General features: G+C 41.4%; 1 protein-coding gene across 2 annotated transcripts; it reads right to left on the bottom strand.

The window, feature by feature from the left end:
- Window positions 1-1,576: 1,576 nt before the first annotated feature.
- On the bottom strand, window positions 1,577-17,467 carry LOC146621032 (glycerol-3-phosphate acyltransferase 4). 2 transcript variants are annotated; one of them, XM_085367185.1, is made up of 13 exons: window positions 17,382-17,467; window positions 15,930-16,595; window positions 13,610-13,679; window positions 13,219-13,519; window positions 11,856-11,930; window positions 11,679-11,768; window positions 6,343-6,436; window positions 6,094-6,209; window positions 5,827-5,882; window positions 5,650-5,735; window positions 5,429-5,557; window positions 4,543-4,622; window positions 1,577-2,887 (listed from the first exon to the last, which is right to left on the bottom strand). In XM_085367185.1, the coding sequence occupies exons 2-13, from the start codon at window positions 16,095-16,097 to the stop codon at window positions 2,779-2,781; spliced, it is 1,374 nt and encodes a 457-aa protein (XP_085223311.1). In that variant the 5' UTR covers window positions 16,098-16,595; window positions 17,382-17,467; the 3' UTR covers window positions 1,577-2,778. The 2 variants fall into 2 exon arrangements, with proteins under 2 accessions (XP_085223311.1, XP_085223312.1); XM_085367186.1 differs by lacking the exon at window positions 17,382-17,467 and having other exon boundaries at window positions 15,930-17,070.
- Between the last annotated feature and the right edge of the window lie 322 nt (window positions 17,468-17,789).

The raw sequence follows: 17,789 nt of genomic DNA, 5'->3' as shown, positions 1-17,789 counted from the left end.
TCCACAGTGCATCTTTGTCCTGTCTTCCTCCCCTCATGGCAGATGGCTGTCCTCCCCTAAGCCTTGTCCTGCTAGAGGTTTCTTCCTGTTAAAAGGGGGATTTTCATTCCCACTGACACCAAGTTCTTCTTTTTAAGGGGGCACAATGTAAAGTGCTTTGAGGCGACTGTTGTGGTGATTTATAAATAAAACTGAACTGTCAGGTTTTCCACATTTTGTCAAGTTCCAATAATCTCAAATTCGATTCTGTCCTCCTGGTGCCAACCAGCATTTTACTGCACAGCTTCTGCTGCTCTTCTTCACAGGTATCTTTAACCTTTGCCCTTTTCAGTTCTCCATCCGTATGAAAGCGCTTGAATTCGTAAACAATGTAGCCACACATGTTCTAATGATTAGTTTCTACCCAAGCGATTAAAATGTAAACAATATAAACTTTATCATAAATAGCAATACTGCAATAAATTCTTATTCTTTAAAAAAGGGCAACCAAATGGTACGAGGAAGCAAATAGTCAACTATGAAAAATGAATTGAATATAAGGTCTCCATGTAGTTGGTAAGAATAACTGAATAATTAAATTATAGGTTGATTGGCCTTGTAGAGCCAATCATCTTCATAAGTCTAGACCCAGAAATAGCTGATGTTTATCGTCTTTCCATCAATCGACACCCATGAGATCAAGATGTTTTGATTTTTTTTATGCATTCAAAATTCTTATTCAATCTACTTTAAAACAGGTCTGTCTTTTGTTTTATCCCCTATATCAGCACTTCTAAGAATAAATGCTTTAGTCATTTGGACGCATATCATGAGCAGGTATCAGACTAAAAGTGAGCTTATGACATCTGACTCTACTGTGTGCTGAAACTCAGCAAATATTTGCCCCCTTCCTGGTTTATTCTTTGCATAATTGTCACAGTTACATGTGTCAGACTGTCAAAAAAATATTTAATGTGGGACAATTATAATGACAAAACACACAATGCAGTTTTAAAATCGTGACTTAATAAATTAAGGGATAAAATCTACCCAAACCTATCTGGCTCTGTGTGACAGAGTGATAGTGTAAACCTAATAACTTGTTTTGCCACTTTTGGCAGCACGAACTGAAATCAAGTGTGTGATTACTGGCAATGTCTTTCAAATCACTGTGAAGGAACTTTGGCCGACTCGCCTTTGCAGAGGTTTTTTTTTTTTTTTTTTTTAAATCAACCACACTGCAGGGTTTTCAAGAATGAAAGGCTTGTTTAAGGTCACACATAAGCATCTCAGGTAATCACATGTTTAAATCTCTTCAAATGTGCTGTACATTCACGCACTGATCCTTAGCACTAAACCCTGATAGGGAATAAATGCAAGAATACAGTGCTAGAAAAATAAAGATTCCAATCTTGATGCCAGACTGGAGGCATCACAACGAAAAACTATCCAGAAAGACAGAAAACAACAGCAAGTCAAGGCAATACTTATAAACATTAGATATAGTGAAAAAAAAAACAAAGTCAAAAGTAGTGAACATTCTTGAACATTTATTTTTATGAAATGATTTGACATAATCTAAAACAACTATCCCTGATAACAGCAGACCAGTGAGACAAAGGTCCCAGGGAGAAACCAATGAGGCCGTCCACCAAGTTTCTTGAGTTCAAAGTAAAGCTGCAGTCTGTTCATGAAACCTCCTTGAGGCTGCTAAGTTAGGAAAAAGGTCATTGGTGAGGCGGGGCAGATAAACACAATAGCTTTTAGAGTTTACTTAAAATAAACTAGCCACTGTTCACTGCAATGGCAGGAAGTCAATGAAAAGATGTATTTTTAAAAGGTGTATGAGTATGTTTTGGTTATTTGCCATTATATCTATGTGTTTAGTGAAGAGACCCACTGTTATGATTTTACATTGCTACCTGCGTGACACAAGCCTTACAGGAACAATGCTGACGAAATTCCTAATAATCCCTTTTTCCAGTTATACATTATTAGCTGGAAGAAGAATAGGTGTCTAAATCTACAGACTTCCATCAGAGTAACTGTGGGTGCACATTTTCCACTTCATAATGTGAGCACTTGCACATTCAGTGGAGAGAGGAGAAAAAAAAGAAAAGAAGTCACAGACAGCATATCAGGAACACGTCTCAAGCGCAGCTCCTACAGTGGCCATGTGTTGATACAAGTCTTAATGTAAAACTCAATGTTTAAAATACAAGGTTTTTTTTTCATCTTGGAAAAAAGCCCATAAAAATATCTGAAATGTAACAAAATCTGGCACTGTGCCCTGAATCAAGGGTACAAGCCGGTCATGAAAAACCCCAAGTCAGTCACAGGTTTCAGCTTTAGAACAATTTAGTTTTTATCTACAATAACTCCTTTATACACCCAGGTATAATCAAGTCTGAAACGGAAACATAACATAAAAACATGACTGTAAAATCTTAAAAACAAAATATAAAACGATTAAGTGAAAAAGAAAAAAACAAACAAAAATAAACACTTTTCCTTAAAAGACTGCCACCAAGGAAGACTCTCCTTTGCTCCGTTTCTAATGCAAGCGAGGCTTCGGTCAAGCTATTCCAACACAGGGCAGCAGACTCAGAATGACCTGTAACAGCGAAGCCAACTTAACATGCCAGGCTGAGGCAGTGACCGAGGAAGCCAAATGGAGTACTTTTGACATCAGGGACAGAATTTTCCAGTCCAGGGGCTCCGACAGAAAAGGACCGCTGCTGATCGCCTAATCAGTAAGAGGTGCCCAGCTTTGAGCCAGTCCATCTCCATAAAGGTCCTTCAGGAGCGGCTGCGGTCCTCCTGGGTGCCAACCAGCATTTTACTGTACAACTTCTGCTGCTCTTCTTTAAAGGTATCTTTAACCTTTGCCCTTTTCAGTCCTCCATCCCTATAAAAGAGCCTGAATTAGTAACAATGTAGCCACACATGTTCTACTGATTAGTTTCTATCCAAGCAATTAAAATGTAAAAAACTTAAACTTTATCGTAAATGGCAATACTGTAATAAATTCTTATTCTTTAAAAAAAATGGCAACCAAATGGTATAAGGAAGCAAATATTCAACTATGAAAACTGAATTAAATATAATAATGTCTCCATGTAATTGGTAAGAATAATTGAATAATTAAATTATAGGTTGATTGGCCTTGTAGATCCAATCAGCTTCATAAGTCTAGACGCAGAAATAGCTAATGATGTCAAACTGTTCTTCATTTCCCAGAAATCAAACATTTTTGGCATCACTGAGAGTAACAACAGTCCAAATTCTTGCAGCGCCAATAAAATGATGAGTGTGGGAGTTCACCCTGGTGTTACAAAAAAGTTCAACATCCATGAAAAAGTTGTTTAACAGAGTAAGACGTTAGCTAACTATACTCTCCATCAAAAAATTATAAATCATGTTCTGAAAGTTAAGAAAGAAAGAAAGAAAGAAAGAAAGAAAGATCTGTTGTCACTCTGGACAAAACAAAACAGTAGCAATGTTTGTCTGCATGCTCAATCATCCAAGTAAGGAAATCCCCCAAAGTTGATTTTGTTCTGAGTGACGAAATGTTTCTCCCAATGAAAACACCATGTCCAGATGAACAGAATCAACTTTTTGGGAGTAGCGATGTTTGTAGTGTTACTGAAGTTTGGCTAGCTGGCAATGGCGTGCTACCTGGTGGCTACCTACAGAGCTATGGTTAGAGTAATATAAACTTAATAAATGTTAATGTGAGGGTCTCTTAACTAAACTTTAGTTAAGAGAACATTTCAGATAATCCATCTAACGGAAAAATTTCTGATTCTAGGCTTCAGGTCCCCACTGAAATCTTAGTCAGCCTGAGAGTGATTCTTTTCTGATGCGTTAAAATATTTGGTGTCTGGCAAGCCGTGAGCCCATGGGCTGTAGATACAGTAGATACAAACTGAGCTTAAAGGCGTGCTGCACATAACCAGTGCTAATAAAAAGCCAGACAAATTGACAACGACCATGGATTATTCTTAGGGGCTTGTTTATGTTAACTAAAAAAAAAAGTATCCCAGTACATTAAAAAGACAAGAGTCTAAACAAACGCCACAGGAGGACAAGGAAGCAGGAGGGACATCATCATGTAACAAGCAGATAAACTGTAATTCAGATGGCACCCTACAACGCTGTAGTAACTAAAGGAAATTTCAGTAGTTCATAGCTCATAAAAAGAAAGGAAAGCAGTGTTATTAGGTTGCATCAATTTGCTCAATGCATTTCATGGAAACTAATGGATGCAGTTGAAACAGTAAAGAAAATCCAGTATATTTTTAGACATCTAAAATGATCTGTGTGGGACTATAGTACATGTAACATAATTATGGATGGATTTGGTTAACAGCTCCAACAAGCTGGAGCAATGATTGTGTATGTGACTGACAGAAAAAAACCTTTTATTTTGTAAGGTTTTGCTATTGCTTTTGGTTACACTTGTGCTTTTCTATGATCCAGTGTCTGGTATGAATAGTCACACGTTTTTCTGCCTTGTCCTTCATTGAATGTGTATGTGAAAATGAAAGAGTGTTATCTTACCATAAGAGATCGACAAGTCCTCCTTGCCTGGCTATGGCTGCTTTAACACGATTTGCGAACTGTACTGCATCCTCTCCCTCCTGTTGGGAGGACAAACATGAATACAGTTCTGGTAAGCAAGCAGTCATAAACAATGAACAGCTTTTCTCCTAAAATCTTATCATTTTGTCATACTGAAGGAGATCTGGGTGGCAGCATCTGTAGCAATGCCATGCAGCACATGCTCATGCAATATGCACTAATGCACCACATACCATGGAGGATGCTGGTTTTTGAGTTGTGTGCTGATGGTTGCTCTTTTTAGCTCTTTAAGACTATGTATATGATGAATGAATGAATAGATTTTGATTGGTCAGGTCACCGGACAGATTTATGTTACATTTCAGTCGATCTTAAATAAGAGAGTTAGCAACATTTCTGAATCTTGTTTTAATTCTCAAAGACTTTGCTTCTCTGAGATGATCTTTGCATAATCAATAATGTTAATGACCTGTTGCCAGTTAAGATAATTAATGCTGAGATGTTTCACTAAGTGCTTTATTCCCCTCATGTGTTTTGTTGCCCTTGTCTAAAAAAGTATAAAGCCTTGAAAATGTATACCATCAAAAGTTTGGTATTATTCTCATTGTAGGAATTTGTAAACAGGGCGACAAAACAATACAGAGGGTCTACAGCTGAAACGCATATTCTGTTATTGTGACTGCAGGTCCTGCTGGTCAAATTTTGAGGATGGCTGGTCAAAATAAAATGTAATAAATCAAGATAAAAAAAATCCATTACAAGTATATGGATTTTAAACAACGTGCTCTCAATATATAAAAACAAAACAACAAAAAAAAGAAACACAAAGCTTCTCTTTGTTGAGATGCCTCGAGTTGAGTCTCACCTCTCTAGACATGGGAGGAAGGTACCACACGCTGCAGACGATGGCCCAGCTGCTCATCATACGCAAAAGGTAGTTGACCATCCCGAACTTGCTGCTATTCCAGAAAGCATCTCCAAAGCGGGGATCATACTACGAGGTTCAGGCACACACCAAAATGATTAATCAGTACATGTGTTACTGTGGACAAGACTGTAGTTAAAAACTAGAACAAAAACTGTTACCTTAATAGCCACAGGGTAGACTGTGGCACCAATTTCAAAACTGCCCTTCTTAAACATCATAACCGATGTGTTGTTAATGCAGGTACCTTGAAATAAGAATTCATAAAACACAAGGTTTATGTAAGATAAAATGAAACTTGCAGTTAGATAACTATATGATTTTCTATATGAGCTCACCTTCTGGGAAAATGAGGATAGGCAGTTTAGATTTATCTTCTACATGGTCGCTCAATCTGTAGTGAAAGAAGTATGCAGGTTAATGCAAAAGATTTCTAAAGAGATCACTTTTTAAAGACTATTAAACCAAAAATTTGAGTAGACTTATTCCAATTTGAAGTTTTACTTTGAATGATCCAAAAACAACCCATGGAATAATTTCTAAAAAGGTAAAACGTCATAAAAACGTACAAAAAAAATATCTTTAAACACAGACTGTAATTCTACCTTTTGGCCACAAGATGTCTGTCTTTTACTTCTGAGCGTTCAAACCAAATGTGTGGACAAGCTTTGACCATGGATCTCTGAATGACCCCCATCAAGCCGCCATGGATTTGTCCAACCTAACAACACAAACACAAAGATAGCAACAGATCTATTTCTGGGAGAGTTTCCACTCCAACAAATACCTGCAGTAGAAGAAGTGACCAACGTAAATGTTTTGTTCTTTTCTACATTTTGTGCCAGTATAGTTACCATAGCATAACAGCCATCGCTTGCCAGGATGATGACATCAATTGGTGAAGTGTGGTTAGCGACACAGATGCCTCCATTTTTGGGTTTATTCTCACTAGAAAAGGGGGAAACAACAATTAAATTATGATGGGACTTAATAAAGATTATGAAGTGTGGGGGGTAAGCAACTGTTAAAATCAAATGCAAAACCATGCTTAATAGAAATTTTGGTATGATTTGGTGCAGTGCCTCCCACCCTCTTCTCTGGTGAAAACAAAGCAACCCATGCTGTCCATGTTGAAATGTGCGACCCCCTGAGTATGGAGGATCTGACAGCTAAGACTACATTCCACAGATAGAGTTTCCATCTTAAATAGGGAGAGAACATTGCTTACTGTATCACTTGAGTATTTTTAGAACCAGACTGGGGAGGAATACATGTTACAACAGGCTAGGCCCAACAGACTCAAAGTTACAGCTCTGGCTTACCTACAAGTGCACCTAATGTGCATCAGTCCAATCAACAAATGTCAAACAAGTACTGACTCGACTTCTACTCGTATCTCTCAGAATCTGAATTTATATTCTCATTTCAACAACAAACCACCATTGTTCTGCAGGTGAAAGCATATCAGGTCACATTTCCTTTCAGAAACGTAACAAATATCACTAAAAATGTCAGCTGATTATTTCAAATTCCTTCAAGCCTCCAATACACTTGGCACTGCCAAGAAAACACCAGCTGCTAGAGAGTGCACAATGTGAGTAATAACTTCCTCTTCCACATCGGTTGCATGTGCAACCCTTTTGATCAAAGTCCTCTGTCACGTTTTATGTTCCTCCAACGTTCTTGCGAAAAAAAAATATATATTTAAATTATTTCTTGCATCACTTAATAAATCTCTCAAACCCAAATCTAATTGAATCAGTAATGGTTCATGAAACACATTCCTTGGCTCCAAGCATGTCATATGTAAAAACTTGGAAAGTTTGGTTGAGCTCACAATGGTTGTGTGAGCATCTGTTGCTGACTTCTGTACTTCATCTTGCATCAGAATAACTGCTGTGGTGAAAATTAATTCAGAAAGTCTTGAGTCTAGCTACAGACACCCTTCCTTTCATGCTCACACACTATATGCACAGATTTCCATTGTTAACACCATGGCTTCTGCTCTCTGAACATAAGTCATCTGTCATCATGTAATCTGACACCTTTCCCCTCAGGACAAGATGTCAACTGAGCCTTATGTTTCTGAAAGGCAAAATGATGGGACCATGTGAACAAGCGGTGCAGCCGCTGCATGGTTGGGATTATTGCATCCTTCTAGATTTATGATAACTTCAAACCAAAGCTTAAATCTTGACATCCTCATTGCCCAAAGTAGGGCTGGGCCATATCATACCGTTCACGGTAATACCGGTATAATGTTGGGCAACGATAACAAAATGAAATATCGCAATAGAATATGGGTAAAACGCATGCGCAGTGCCTTTGTTTTCATACGAAAATGGCGGAAAAAGCATGGCGGTGACAGAGAATGAGAAGGGCGAAAGTGGAATGAATGAAACGGATGAACCAGAATTAGTTTGTCAAAATGCTGCAACTTCAGTGGTGTGGAACTGGTTTAGCTTTCGTCCGTCAGATACACATCAAAAAACTATTTTTGGTAGCGCATGCTAGTGGGCCGTCGTTATTACCAAGTTATATTTTGGAAAATACAGCACACTTAAAATCAATCTTTTGATTTTTCTGAAAATCGACAGTGCCCCTTATAATCCCGTGTGCCTTATATATGAATTCTGGTTGTGTTTACTGACCTCGAAACGATTTTATGTATTATACACGGCGTTCGAAAATCAGTCAAATGTTTTAGTACGACTTTGCTAAGCTACGAACCCGCACCGCTTGATGGATTGTCGGAGCATTACGGCTGTCGTACGCAGGAGCCTCGTGGAGTGATATGTACTGTGCTTCAACATAATATTACCGTATTGTGTGTGTATAACCTCTTTTTAAGTTTTGTAGATATTATACATGGTTATGCTGAGGATATGTCGGCCAATTTCCACTGGAAATGCATTTTGGTTAAACTGTCAGCAAGGAATTTGCATTTGCACAGTTACATTTTTATATAACTTTTAATGCACACTAAAAAAATGTAAAAAAAAAAAAACAGCTGCTTGTTTAAGTGAAAATACATTGATGTTTTTTTTGTTTTGCACTAATAAAGTTGTAAAGTGTTTTGTCTAGTGTCAATTATATCATCTTATATATAATTATCGCAAATTTTCAAATGTATATCGTAATAAATACTTTTGGTCATATCGTCCTGCTCTAGCCCAAAGTGTCATAGGCTACGTTCACACTGCAGGTCTTAATGCTCAATTCCGATTTTTTGATCAAATCCGATTTTTCTGTCTGGTTGTTCACACTACAAATAAAATGTGACCGCAAAACCGCTCTAGTGTGAACGGTTCACGGCCCTCAGAGTGGCCCGCACGCGCAAAAGAAGACATCACACACAACGCACTCCGTTTACGGTAGTAAAAATGGCAGCTACAGAGCTAGCAGGTGTTGTTGCAGCAGTCTATTAATTTCTGCACAGTCGTAACTGACAGAATTTTGACAAATTAGAGGAAGAAGGACACTGAGAAAAAAGATAGCCTGTGCTTTAACAATGGCCTTGTTTGGAGCAGTGGCTGCTACCTCCGTGCAGAGGTATATATGGACACGGAGTCGTTTAGCTTGAATAGAATTGTCTCCCCATATGCTAATCAACTCCAAAACCTCAGTTTTTGTCCATTGACTCGCTCCGTCTCCAGTTTCCGCCGCCATGCTTTCTCATTTGTCTTCTCTGGCACTGATAATTGGCTTCTGTCTTGTGTCAGTGACATAAAAGACTGATTTAATGCAACATGACCATTCAAACAGCAGTCACTTTCTAAAACATTAGATATCTATTGGATTCAGTACCACACACGAAAGTGACCCAGATCGGATTTGAAAATATCGGATTTGTGCCGTTCACACTGTCATACCATGATCGGATATGGGTCGCATAGGGTCAAAAAAGTCGTATTTGATGCGCTTTCGCCTGCAGTGTTACGTAGCCTAAAGTAACCCCAAAACGCATTAAATCTATCCATCCATCTTCATCCGCTTTGTCCGGGGCCGGGTCGCGGGGGCAGCAGCCTAAGCAAAGAGGCCCAGACCTCCCTCTCCCCAGCCACCTCCTCCAGCTTATCCGGGGGAATACCAAGGCGTTCCCAGGCCAGCCGAGAGATATAATCTCTCCAGCGTGTCCTGGGTCTGCCCCGGGGCCTCCTCCCGGTGGGACATGCCTGGAACACTTCACCCAGGAGGCGCCCAGGGGGCATCCTTGTCAGATGCCCGAACCACCTCAGCTAGCTCCTTTCGATGTGGAGCAGCAGCTGCTCTACTCTGAGCCCCTCCCGGATGGCCGAACTTCTCACCCTATCTCTAAGGGAGAGGCCAGCCACCCTTCGGAGGAAGCTCATTTCTGCCGCTTGTATCCGCGATCTCGTTCTTTCGGTCACTACCCACAGCTCGTGGCCATAGGTGAAGGTAGGGACGTAGATCGACCGGTAAATTGACAGCTTCGCTTTTACACTCAGCTCCCTCTTCACCACGACGGACCGGTGCAGCGTCCGCATTACTGCAGCTGCAGCCCCAATCCGTCTGTCGATCTCCGGCTCCCTTCTCCCATCACTCGCGAACAAGACCCCGAGATACTTGAACTCCTCCACTTGGGGCAAGAACTCATCCCCGACCCGGAGTGGGCACTCCACCCTTTTCCGGCTGAGAACCATGGCCTCAGATTTGGAGGTGCTGATCCTCATTCCCGCTGCTTCACACTCGGTGCGAACCGTTCCAGTGCGAGCTGGAGGCCCTCACCCGATGAAGCCAACAGAACCACATCATCTGCAAAAATCAGAGATGAGATTCTGAGGCCACCAAAGCGAAAGCCCTCCGCCACTTGGCTGCGCCTAGAAATCCTGTCCATAAAAATTATGAACAGAACCGGAGACAAAGGGCAGCCCTGGCGGAGCCCATCACCCACCGGGAACGAGTCCGACTTATTGCCGGCAATGCGAACCAAGCTCTTGCAACGGTTGTATAGGGATCGAATGGCCCGTAGCAATGGGCCAGACACCCCATATTCCCGCAACACCTCCCACAGGACACCCCGAGGGACACGGTCGAATGCCTTCTCCAAGTCCACAAAACACATGTAGACTGGTTGGGCAAACTCCCATGCACCCTCAAGTATCCTGGAGAGGATAAAGAGCTGGTCCAGTGTTCCGCGACCAGGACGAAAACCGCATTGTTCCTCCTGTATCAGAGGTTCGACTAACGGACGAACTCTCCTTTCCAGCACCCTGGCATAGACTTTCCCAGGGAGGCTGAGGAGTGTGATCCCCCTGTAGTTGGAACACACCCTCCGGTCCCCTTTCTTAAAGATGGGGACCACCACCCCGGTCTGCCAGTCCACAGGTACTGCCCCTGATCTCCACGCAACATTGCAGAGGCGTGTCAACCAGGACAGCCCTACAACGTCCAGAGCCTTCAGGAACTCGGGGCGGACCTCATCAACACCAGGGGCTCTGCCACCAAGGAGTTGTTTAACTGCCTCAGTGACCTCGCCCCCGGAAATTGGCGGGTCATTCCCCTCCTCCCCAGACTCTGCTTCCTCCTCGGAAGACGTGTCAGTGGGATTAAGGAGGTCCTCGAAGTATTCCTTCCACCGCCTGACAATTTTCTCAGTCGACGTCAGCATTAAATCTACAGTGGCATTTTTGAAAGTGACTGCTGACATTATGCAATTTTTGGGGGTCTCTTTTTGTTAAACATAGTTTTCCCCTTGACAATGAAAAAGTAAATCGCTCTGAGCGCTATCTAATTGTAATTTGATTTTTTTTTAGCGAAGTCAATAATCACCAGCAGCACTGTTACACTTTTCGGACAGACTTTTGCACTGTTATAACTTTGGCTTCATGCAATTTCTTATTGAGTGCGAACAGACACATCAATCAATATTTTTAATGAAAACTTATCAGGGTGTATGCCATTAAAGAGCAAGAGTGAAAAAAAATTGGGAAATTAACCACAATGTTGAGAAAGCACAGAGAAACACTGGGGCAGTTGTGTGAAGCAATCAACCAGCAGATGCACCACCCATCATCCTGTCCTCTATGACGGACACTGATCCAAAAAAAAAAAGGAAAATTATGCAATTAAATGAGCAATGTCAAGTAAACACTTCCAGTGGTTGACAAATGGAATAAAACAGTCACATGACTTGGTGGTTATATGGGAAAACAGTGTAGGTCCTTACCTGTCATGGTAGGTTATAATGGCAGTCAAAGCTCTGACGCATATTCTGTAGCACATCAAATGGACTTTCTCACTCAGAAAATTCTTCATCCTGGAAAGAGTACACAGCAGGATTAACACATCTGCAGGGCTGATCTGATACTTTTGATAGAGTTGAAGTCGTAACCATCAGTTATACCTTCCATTTGGCAGCAGCCCAACAATAGAGGTGAGGAACACAAGCAGACCTACACCAGTGAAGGCAAGAGTGACCCTGATAGAGGGAGACAGGACAATTCAGAGAAGCATATATAAGGAAGCATTACAACAGAACACTGTAGTTGTTTTGGTTTAATTAATTAGTCTTTGTATGGACATTAACATGCAGATATATTACTTAAAAAGCTTTCTTCTGAACCACAAGCTTTCACTTAGAAGAGCTCATGTAAAAAGCAGTAGTGTAAGATTCTTGACATAAACTCAAAGTATCATGCCCTCCTCTACACTCCACTGTCTCAGACAAGACTGCAGAACCTGCAGAAGGACATATTAGGTGACAGTTAAGCTGGCCGACACGTCGACTTAATCTGGATGAACCAATCATCCAGGGCTGGAAAAGGTGCTGATTATATTGTGTGGGGATTAAGAAAAATATAAGAGAGCTGAAGGTTTCACAGTGTCATGAGCAAAGCCAATATTCAATTGGACAAAGGCTGAAAGAGAGAATCTATTAGGCTTGACAGGAGACTAGAAAGGAGGGTGTCTGTGCAGCGGTGGCCTGATTTGTCTCCCCACTGGCGACTGGAAATGAGCCAGCCACACTTAGCACTGAGTCACCATCTCTGTGTCTTTCTAAGATGAGGCTGGTAGAGGATCTCTGTATGTGGCGTCTTTAGTTATGTAACAGCAAGTTCGCATGTCAAGTAACCACACAAAACTGAGTAACCAGTTAGACTTGCATGTGGTTAAAACATAAATGTGAAACTTTAGTAACATTCTCTGGGACAGTTTGTTAAAACTGAAGAACTTAATACAAGAAAAAAGCGTTCTATCATTGCTCAGTTGGGCAGGACTGCTGCATCACACAGTCAAACCACACACCCAAGGGCTGGAATCTAGACGTCCCATAGATGCGAACATGTGCGTTAATGCTGTGACGGCCTAAAGACCTATCGAGGGTGTACCCGACCTTTCTGAAATATCCCTACTGGAAGCATCGATTGTGAGGCTGGTTTGGCCTACAGGTGGTACATTTGCAACTTTTTATTGGACTATTTAGATAGAGTTACATGACAAAAGATACAAACATACATGCTAGGGAAGGAGATTATTAGTATGTTACATACGTAACATATTTCTCATGTCGTTGAGCGTTTGTGACGAGCTAAAATATGGAAAAGTATTCAAACTAAATTTTTATGCTAGCATTAGCATTTGTGACAAGGTTATACCAGTGCCTAGTTGTACAGGAGGGGCTAATGTATTGTGTGTATCCATGTTTTTGGTATTTCAAAAGCAGCAACTGTGCTTTTGCCTGTGACTCTTCAAAGTACAGCTAATACCTGAGAGGCAGCAGGAAACCATAGCGGATCAGCAGGCCCAGCCCCCATAGGACAGTCAGCCTCAGGCTGATATAGTGGAAGTTGTAGTTGCTCCGGGTCAGCAGATTCCAGGACTTCAGCTCCTCAGCAGTAAACCGCTTGGTCACTTCATCATCCATGATGCTTTCCACTCCTCGCCGGGCAAAATAGAAAATGTCAGATAACTCAAACTCAGTGGCTGAGTCCAGGTCTTTATTGCTGCCGCTCCGCCGGATCTCCTTGATCTCCTCCTCCAAGGAGGTTGGCTCCTTGGCAATGATAGCTGGAATAGTTCAGACAGACAGAAAGTCAAAAATATTCACCTCTAAAACAAATACATCTTTTGAACAAATATTTCCAAGAATGATCTTACCATTTGAATAGGGTTTGTACAGGAGGTGATTCTTTTCTTTTGCTCCTCTCTCTATCCTAAGTGTGGCCCACTAGAAAGAAACAAAGAAAGAAATGGATCTACAATTAGAAAGAGACGCAAAAATGTTTGAGAAATTAAAAAAAAAAAAAAAACAGTTCATTCTAGAGAGGTGCACAAATATTCTCCACACCCTGGCCTAAAGGCATCTAAAATGAAAACATGTGCGCACTGGTTATCAGCAGAGTTGTTATTTTAAAGACAGGTTTCAGCCTTGCATTCAATCATCATTGCAACATTACATTACATGAAAGAAAGGTCAAACATCTGGCAGCAGAAGGAATCTTATATGGACAAATGGTCACATTTTTAAGCAAGCCAATATCCGATACTCGTTTCTGCTCAAGAGGCAATATGAATGAACTTTCCCCACAAAAAGAAATATTACATCTATTGTTTTTCCTTTTTGCACAAATGATTAAAAATGGCAAAATTCCCCAGTGTTGTTCAAGTATATCGTGCTTATCTTCAGACACCCAATGTTTGCTTATTCAAAAAAAAAAAAAAAAAAAAGAGGATTTCCGTGTGTAGTACTTCTCCAATTTTTCTGACTTATCTGTGCTTGCAGAAACACTAAAATGCAGACTACTCCCTGTTTAACATGTATTATACTGCAATAAATGTCAAAAATATTTCCTATGACGCAAACATCTAGTCATTTACGTATGCTGTGCTAGGTGAGATAAAAAACTAAATGAAGTGCATCAAAGAACGCAGTGTTCTCCCAAGCTGGAAAACAAACATGTTTGTTTGTGTGCATGTGTTTGGGGGGGATATCAGGAAATGAGTAACCTGGTTGTGCTCGATCAGTTTCACCTGTGCCTACAGCCTGCAGAATTTTGGCAACTTTGAGGGTTTTCTGCATCAATCATAAGAAAATCAACTGACACTGGAACAAAACCGAATGTTTGTAAGTACTCAAACACATTAAGGCATGAAAGTCTGCTAAAACTCAAATTAGTCAAAAGGACTGGTACAAACAAGAACGCTTGGTGGCTGGACATCTCACAAACTTTCAAACGTTTGGCTCTAAATCACAGAAAGCCTAAACACCTTTATTTAGGCTGGATAACCAAGATGTTTTATTACATTTCCTAAAAATAACTTTATTTTACAGCAACAATTAACATTAACTCTAGTAATGAAGGCTCTACACAAGCCATCATTAGTCAAATCTGATACAAGCAACACTAGTCAACCAAGGTTTTTCACTTTTTTATTTTGTTCTTTTACAGCTACCTTTAAACTGTGTCGTGACAAGTTGTCTTACCGAGTCATCATATGAAAATGCAGCTGCAGTTGTCAGTGGTGACTGCAGGAGTAAACAGAGAGCGGCTCCTTCTAGTAAAAAGATGAGGACCAAAATAAAGCAGCTGCTTTGCAGCATGTAGCCCCCAAGCTGCATGCGAGCGAAAAGGTCCTAACTGCTACATGCACATATCTTATGAAGTATTGCCATTTATACACTCATTGGTTAACAGTAAAGCAAATTCTTCAGACAAGTAACTGCAAAAACAAAGTATCATTTTAGGTTTTCTGTTAAAACTGTCTATACACAAACATGGCAGGTTTCATGTTTTTATTTCCATCAAACCTAATGAACCAAATCCATGTGCTACATCTTCATTCTCTGCCTTGCACGCTCTCGGTCGTATCTGTTCTGTTCTGGAAATCTCACTGCTGCTCCTTGAATCATGAGCTAAGAACATCTGATTATCTTCCAGTGGTTCATTTATTTCTGGCACAAGTTCTGCTCTCAGAGGTACATGATGGAAAGTAATGACTGCTTTACTAGTGACACAACTGGGCAGAGCAGCTGATGCACTGTGCCATTATTAGGAGTTCAAATGCATTTCTTTAAAGTAACGACAGCAATTCAGTAAGCAGAGACAACACTTACTGACAAGCACTGTTTTCTAAACTTGAATAACAAGGGAAGTGGCTGTGGTGTTGATCTCTATCAGTCAGACAATGCCTACTGGTCAGTCGTTAAAGGCACAGATAAAGCTGGAGACGTGCCAGTGAACAATCGCTGTTTTCTACAACTTATTTCCTTTTTACAACTAAGATAAAATTTTAATGACACATTTGAGGAACAATGCTAGCAACTTTTATGTCCTTGCCATTGTGCTTGGCAGCAGAAGCAATCGTTTTAACGGTCAACTGTACAAAAGCACAAACACACCTTTATCCGCAACATTTATGATTGCCACAGCACATCAGACTGCAATAAACTTTGAGTCACGAGGAAGCACGCTCTTACCTCAAAGACCTTTAAGAGTGTTTTCATGTAAAGACGCCGGATACCAAAGGACACCCCAAAGATGGCAGGCACAATAATGAAGACCAGCAGCAGGGTGAACCACACGGTGAAGGAGATGCCCAGCAGGATACACACCAAGTTATCAAAAGGATTGAAGAAGAGTTCCATCTTTAAAGTTGGATGAGTTCAGTTCAAAAACAGTGTAAAATCCCAGGATTGAGCAGATGTGAGAAGAGGTGCAGGTCTTCACCTCCCGGCCCCAAGTGGCCTTTACCTTTTTGTCAGAAAAAGGTCTTCATCAAGATAACTAGGGGATGGAGCTTCTCCTTGCACTGAAATGCGAATCATTACAAAAACAGGAGACCACCTTGTTGTTGCCCTCTTGGGCAGTGTTAAGTATTTCAGTAGATTCACCTCGAACTGGATTCTGAAACTGAGCTGAGAAGAGTTCCGAGAAGAGTTCCGGGAAAAGGAGGGGAGGGGGGTTACGATTAAGGCAGGTGTGCTAACAAACTGCCTGTCCCTTGTTGCAGATGTTTTCTGCGGTTTGAGAAATGCCTCCCGCTGGCGGAAACAATGTAAACACTGGGACAAAAACAGCTGGGTACAGCAGGTGGTTTTTCTTGTGTGGTGAAGATCCGGGAGCTCGGCAGGAGTCACAAAGGCCTGGAAAGATGTAAACACATGGTCAGGACCAGCTGTGTCTCAGTACTAAAACCTCTTTGGTCGGATTGCTGTCTGTGTAATTTAATAACGCAAGACAGACAACGTGTCCTTGTGTCAGCGCCTGCTCAGTACATATTACATATACCGGTGTACAAACTTAATGCTAACGTGAACATAAATAAACACCACTGGTCTTTATAAGGTTAGCGCCCACCTATTTTCTGCTAAGGAGCAGATAACTTTAAATGTTACGGTTATGGGCTGGGGTGCAACGATAACGTTAGCTTAGAGGCCCTTCTCGTACCAGCTGCTGATGCTGCAGTCGGGCGGCTAACGACAGGCTCCGTCCTCAATTAAAAAAAACAAAACACTTTGGATTAGCGCGGCTCATGCATTATTTAACGGCTATTGACGCTTTCCAGGACAATTTGGCCGCCTCTCAACCCCGAGGAGGCTATTAAAGCGATATAAGCAAGAACTCGGTTGCGAAACTCAAAGACTCCTGAACGCACACTGATGACAAGAAGCCAAGGATAAAGTTAGCTTGTCGCCTCTGAGCTAACAGTGAGGCTCAAATTTGCCTCCTTGTGCGAATTGCCTCGTTTTGCTAACGTTAGCCTGCTTGCGCTCAGCTCAGTCCTCCACGATGCTGTCCGGTAGTTCACGCTCCGCTAAGACAGCCTTTCAGTTACCAGCTTGAATTCGGTACGAGGACTTGGTGTGTTTCCAGTAATTATCCTAACAACAAAACTACACGAGGCTTAAAAGGCTTCACAGTTAACCAACCTTCAGCCACGTTAAGTCCGGCTCCGGTACAGCAGCGCTCCGTCCCCCATCACTTTGTCTTTGTCTTTTGGACTGCAGCCAAACTCCACCCGTCGGACAGCACAAGCGTACAGCTGGCGGCTCGAGGATCACTGAAACGACCAACTCCTGCCGAAACCCCCCCACCCCACCGAGCGGTGCTGACCTCTGGTGGTACATGTACGCTATTACAGTTGAATACTTTATTGGGATTTTATTTTTTCTAACCACTAGTGGCGCTATAGAGCAACTTTGCCACACGCGCTTGTGGTCAGAGGTTTACATCCACTAACCATGGGCAGGAATATCATGATAATTTGGGGCTTTAAAGATTTCTTTAAACCGTTCTTTTTCTCAGGATGGAAGGAGTTATTTTGGATTTTTTTTCCA

The sequence above is a fragment of the Diplotaxodon limnothrissa genome, linkage group LG12 (assembly GCF_057381915.1).
Source record: "Diplotaxodon limnothrissa isolate DT_005_m linkage group LG12, D_limnothrissa_male_GT1.1, whole genome shotgun sequence".
NCBI lineage: Eukaryota > Metazoa > Chordata > Actinopteri > Cichliformes > Cichlidae > Diplotaxodon > Diplotaxodon limnothrissa.
Note: the sequence above shows the minus strand (reverse complement) of the source record. Positions and strands in the feature narration are given on the sequence as shown.